Source organism: Salvia splendens, chromosome 22 (genome assembly GCF_004379255.2).
Source record: "Salvia splendens isolate huo1 chromosome 22, SspV2, whole genome shotgun sequence".
NCBI classification, from domain to species: Eukaryota; Viridiplantae; Streptophyta; class Magnoliopsida; order Lamiales; family Lamiaceae; genus Salvia; species Salvia splendens.
Genome location: NC_056053.1, coordinates 2,681,399 through 2,687,420, shown reverse-complemented (window position 1 = coordinate 2,687,420; position 6,022 = coordinate 2,681,399). Strand labels below are relative to the sequence as shown.

Here is a 6,022-nt window from a genome sequence, read left to right as displayed (position 1 = left end):
TTTTACGTCATTATAGTAAGGATGACATGAAATGATCTTAACATGACCTCAAATCCAAAGTTTATAATATGACCTAAAACTGCTTTACAATAACCCTCCGTGTTTTTGTTTAATTATTGACCATTGGATTGTCAAATCTCATGGTCAGGATTTGGTCTGGATTTTGTATTGAGATCAAGTTTTGTATTGATCAGTTTCCTATATATATATATATATATAGGGTAGTGATCAAGATATAACTAATTTTAAGTGTATAACTAGAGAACAAATCTCAGCCACACATCTTAATCGAACAAATATTATTTATTTTAATAATATAAAATAGACCAAGGGTATTTCTGGAAATTACATTATGAAATTTAAAGAAGAAATTACGCGGTTTTCTTCTCCTTCCAAATCTCCATCGATATCTCCTTCCAATTTGAATTGTAGAATCAAAACGGAAAAATTGAGCGAGAATTTCGGAATAAAGTTGCGTTCAATTCCGGTAAAAACATAATCTCCCCTTCAATTTGTAGAGGGGGATGGGATGGAGCGGTAGAGGAGGTGGCGCTACAAATAGGGATTAGGATGAAAACGTGGCAGAGGAATATGTGTAGAGCGGACACGTCGGCAGCATCCGACGTCGGGAATGAGATTTAGATGGGTGCCACCGATAATTCTCTTCGAATCCTTGTCATTCACTAACAAATTGTAATTATACCCACAACTTATACTATCGTGCATGTGATGTACTAACTGAGTAACATCTCAGTTCTAATAACATACTACTACAAGATATAACAAAATTATATTAACGATGTTGAATGCATCTACAAAACACATCACTCTTAGCATGATCTTAATTCACTGTTGTTTACAAAACACATCACTCTTATTGTGATTTTACTTCACTCTTGTTTACAAAACACATCACTCTTATTCTGATTTTACTTCACTCTTGTTTACAAAACACATCACTCTTATTCTGATTTTACTTCACTCTTGTTTACAAAACACATCACTCTTTCACTTCACTCTTGTTTACAAAACACATCACTCTTGGCATAATTTTACTTCACTCTTGTTTACAAAACACATCACTTTTATTCTGATTTTACTTCACTCTTATTTACAAAACACATCACTCTTATTATGATTTACAAATCATAATAAGGGTCTATTGATCGATACAAAATCAGACTCGTAGCAAAATGATACACCCATACTTACGGTGTGGATTATGCTGAGACCTTCTCACCAGTGGCCAAAATCAATACAGTAAGGGTCATGTTTCCGATCGCAACTAACAAAGACTGGCCCCTTCATCAATTTGATGTGACGAATGTCTTTCTACACGGCGAGCTGACCAAACCGGTCTACATGGAACCTCCTCCAGGCTTCGAAGGAGATTTTTTGAATGGGAATATTTGCAAACTAAAGAAGACTTTATATGGCTTGAAGCAATCCCCGAGAGCTTGGTTTGGAAGATTTACTGAAGTAATGAAGAATTATGAGTATCAACAAAGCAACTCGGACCACACGTTCCTCAAGAAGAAAAATGGGAAGATTACTTGTCTTATTATTTATGTGGATGACATGATCATTACAGGGGATGATGAAGAGGAGATAAGTCAGTTGAAGAAGAATTTGTTCAAAGAATTCGAGATGAAATATCTTGGTGCCTTGAAATACTTCTTGGGCATCGAGGTGAAACGGTCGAAGCAAGGCATCTTCATCAATCAAAGAAAGTATGTACTCGACATCCTTGCAGAAACAGGAATGATAGACTGCAAGCCAGCAGATACTCCAATGGTTCAGAATCATGGATTACAGATCCGAGAAGGAGCTAACGGGCTGATCGAGGAAAATATCAAAGACTAGTGGGGAAGCTCATTTATCTATCTCATACTAGGCCGGACTAGGCTTATGCCGTCGGAGTGGTAAGCCAGTTCATGCATGCACCTCAGGAAGACCATTGGGAGGCCGTTCTACGAATAGTACGGTACTTGAATGGCAAACCAGGACATGGAGTGTTGTTCAAAAGGCACAACCACTTAGAGATACATGGATATACAGATGCAGATTGGGCAGGAAACCCAAATGATCGAAAGTCAACAGCCGGGTATTTCACCTTTGTAGGAGGCAATCTCGTGACATGGAGAAGCAAGAAGCAGAAAGTGGTTGCTCTGTCAAGTGCGGAGGCAGAGTTTCGAGGAATCAAGAGTGGATTAACCGAAGTACTATGGCTTAGGAGACTCATGACCGAGTTGGAACTCAAATCGGCCCAACCCTGCTGATTACTGTGTAATAACAAGGCAGCCATTAGTATCTCTGAGAATCCGGTTCAACATGATCGAACCAAGCATGTGGAGGTGGACAAACACTTTATAAATGATACAATTGATGCAAAGATCGTGGAACTACCATTCGTCAGATCAGAAGATCAACTGACTGATATCTTGACAAAGGCTGTGAACTCTCAATCTTTTCACGGAGTATTGGACAAGTTAAGCATCGGTAATCCCGTCACTTAACTTGAGGGGTAGTGTTGGAAGGAAAGATCCGACTCAATCAAGGGAAGATCCTACACAATCAAGATTGGAAGAATTAGTGGGTGATTGATATCTTTTTAATACCTTGTATAGAATTAGATATAGAATTAATAGCTTACCATATGTGCAGATACTAAGGGCCTATATGAGGCGTGTAAATCCTTGCTATTCTTCAACCAATAATGAAAATAACTCCCTCACGACCTATGTTTATCATTTTGTAACTACCAAAACTAAACTAAATAAAAGTCTTTTCTTCCTTTTTTAAATTGGACAAGCCGTGAGGTAAATTCTTTCCACAAACCTTCATCAATTGTGACAAAGGAAACAGAACAGAAGTGACACCACTTGACCAACTATGAACGTCCAATAATTTAGAAGTTCAACAACTATAACCAAAGAAGAAGTAAAATAACTAAGATACTTAATTACTTTGTTATTCTTTTCTTTGGCCGGATTGATTTGTTTTAAAGTTGGTACTATTTCAAACTATTAAAAAAAACTAGCACGATTTGGATATAATTCGAGTCGCCCCTATTAAAAGAAAAGAAAAGAAACTCATTTTTAGTCTTTTTAGTGGAACATGTTTTCTTAATTAGCTTGATAATTAATATACAGAGGCGATTTTCAGATTAATCCATTTAGAATTACGAAGATTAAAATTAGTATATAATACTATATTTTTTCATAAAAATAATAGTATTAATTATGAAAATAGAATTTTAATACAAAATTAATACTGTATTATGTTTACTAATAAATTTATACTAATTGAAAATCTGCAATGGTCAAATATGGACTGTGCATATGTAGAAATTCCTTATATAGTCAATGAAACCATTTAATATAATATCTATAAAATAAAAGGAATTGAATAGCAAAATAGCGACCGGAATTGGCAAAGCCGCCGGCCTGCATGTGAAATGTATCCACGTAGGAAGTGCCAAATTTCACCTCTTTCAAAGTTGAAACAATCACGCCAAAAACACTTCCATTTCACTCGAATCTCCCAAACAAGAAACTTCCTTTTCTATTTATCTATTCAACCCAACTAATTTCGGAAAGTGAAATTGCCTAATTCTCCACAATTCTCTCTTTCTACTCGCACAATTTTCAGATAGAGAGAGAGAGAGAGAAGCAAAAGAGTCGTAGCTGTCATGCTTGTGCGTTGTGGCGAAGATCGTCATCTACCACGCTCAATTATATCCCCCCCTTTGTCCCTTCTAAACCCCTCTACACTCATGATCAATCCCCTCTCTTCCACCCATAATTTTATTACTTTATTCGCTAATTCTGTTTGGTCGCCTACAATCGGTGAAGAGGGTTTAATTTAGGATAAATTAGCTTTGGATTCCTGTTTTAATCGGTGAAGTTGCGGCGGAATTTCCAAGCTTTCGCTTTACTCCTCAATTGGAAATGATAAAGGTGGAAGATTGAAGGGAAAGGAAAGCTAAGATTCCAAGCATTGGTATGTTTTATTGTAATCCCCTTTCTAAAAATATGCCCTTTTCAATTTAATCGTAGCAATTCGCATGAATTTGTGAATTGTGATGGATTAGGGATTTAGGGTTTATCTGTGTAATAATTGGGGATTGATATGTGTAGTGAAATGGCGACTCCGGTTGAGCCCCCAAATGGATTTAGGCCGATGGGGAAGCATTACTTCACAATGTGGCATACGTTGTTCGAAATCGACACGAAATACGTTCCCATCAAGGGCATAGGGAGAGGGGCGTATGGGGTGGTTTGTTCCTCGATAAACAGGGAGACGAACGAGAGGGTGGCGATCAAGAAGATCAACAATGTGTTTGGGAATCGCGTGGACGCGCTGAGGACTCTGCGGGAGCTGATGCTGCTGCGCTGCATCAAGCACGAGAACGTGATCGCCCTCAAGGATGTGATGATGCCCAGCAACTGGAGGGGTTTTAAGGATGTTTATCTGGTTTACGAGCTGATGGACTCTGATCTTCATCAGATCATTAAGTCGCCTCAGCCTTTGTCGAATGACCATTGCAAGTACTTCGTGTTTCAGGTGATTGGCTGCTCTGTTCTTCTCTGCTGTTAGCATTCGTATTCGTTTCAATAACAATGAGTTTTCAATGATATTATGATTTGTGCATATCTATTGAGTTGTGGTTGTGACTGATGCAAAAGAGCTTTGTGTTTGTATGTGATGGTCGATGATTCATAAGCTGTATCGATTCTTTCATACATGATTGATGATTCATGAGCTGCAAAATACTAGGTTGTGTGTGTGAAGTTCATAAATTGAGTTGCAAACGTTCTCTTTGTGTATTAACTGGATAAAGAAGTAGATTTTCTATCGAATGTGTTTTCGTTGTATTTGTCTTTGTTTTCACAGTTTCCTTTCCAAATAAAGCATTTCTAGTTACATTTATGTATGGATGCAACAGTGCTTACTTACATACAACAATATGATTTGACTGCAGCTGCTTCGAGGGTTAAAATATCTACATTCTGCGAACATTCTTCACCGGGACCTGAAACCAGGGAACCTCCTCGTCAACGCAGACTGCCAGCTCAAAATATGTGATTTTGGACTTGCACGTACAAGCAGAGACAACGGACAATTCATGACTGAATATGTTGTCACGAGATGGTACCGTGCACCAGAGCTGCTCCTTTCCTGTGACAATTACGGAACCTCCATTGATATCTGGTCCGTGGGATGCATCTTGGCAGAAATTCTTGGCCGGAAACCAATCTTTCCGGGAACTGACAGCCTCAGTCAACTCAGGCTTATCATCAGTGTTCTTGGCAGCCAACCTGAAGCTGATCTCGAGTTTATAGACAATGCAAAGGCAAGGGCGTATGTGCAGTCCCTCAACTTTCCCGGAAGAGTGAACTTCTCTTCTTTATATCCGCACGCAGACACTTTGGCCATAGATTTATTGGAGAGGATGCTTGTATTTGATCCTACCAAAAGAATTAGTGTTGCTGAGGCTCTCTCCCACCCTTACATTGCAGGTTTGTACGATCCGAGCTGCAACCCTCCTGCCCAGTACAAGATCAATGTCGATATAGATGAGACCATCGGTGAACCAGTTATAAGGGAGATGATGTTGAGAGAGATGCTCTATTACCACCCTGAAGCTGCCTATGCCAGTGCAATGAATTGAGGTTTCGGGAAATATTCTTCGTGCAGAAGAAGGTGATCTAGCAAACGAAGAAACGACGAAGGACAGCAAAAGAGGAACCAAACTCTGCTCTGCTGCTGTTGTTGTCTTTGAAGGCTGTGGTGAAGATCCATGGAGTCGTTTGAAGATATTTTCATGAGACAAATAAGTTCATAATGTGTAATTTGTTGTGGAATATATTAATTTTTTGGTTTGAGAATGTATGTCAAGTAATTGCTATAGCATATTTCTTATAGCTGCTGCTTGAGAATTATAAACTCTATACTACGGCGGTGTATGGTTTTAGAAGCTTGATGTTTGGAATAATAGAATACCACTATTTTTGTTCAA

The 6,022-nt window shown here is 38.5% G+C and overlaps 1 protein-coding gene across 2 annotated transcripts; it reads left to right on the top strand.

The window, feature by feature from the left end:
- The first annotated feature begins 3,436 nt into the window (after positions 1-3,436).
- Positions 3,437-6,022, top strand: LOC121786067 (mitogen-activated protein kinase 7-like). Of its 2 annotated transcripts, XM_042184588.1 has the most exons (3): positions 3,437-4,002; positions 4,140-4,566; positions 4,985-6,022. In XM_042184588.1, exons 2-3 carry the CDS (start codon positions 4,144-4,146, stop codon positions 5,672-5,674), a joined length of 1,113 nt encoding a protein of 370 aa, XP_042040522.1. In that variant the 5' UTR covers positions 3,437-4,002; positions 4,140-4,143; the 3' UTR covers positions 5,675-6,022. The 2 variants fall into 2 exon arrangements, with proteins under 2 accessions (XP_042040522.1, XP_042040521.1); XM_042184587.1 differs by lacking the exon at positions 3,437-4,002 and having other exon boundaries at positions 4,132-4,566.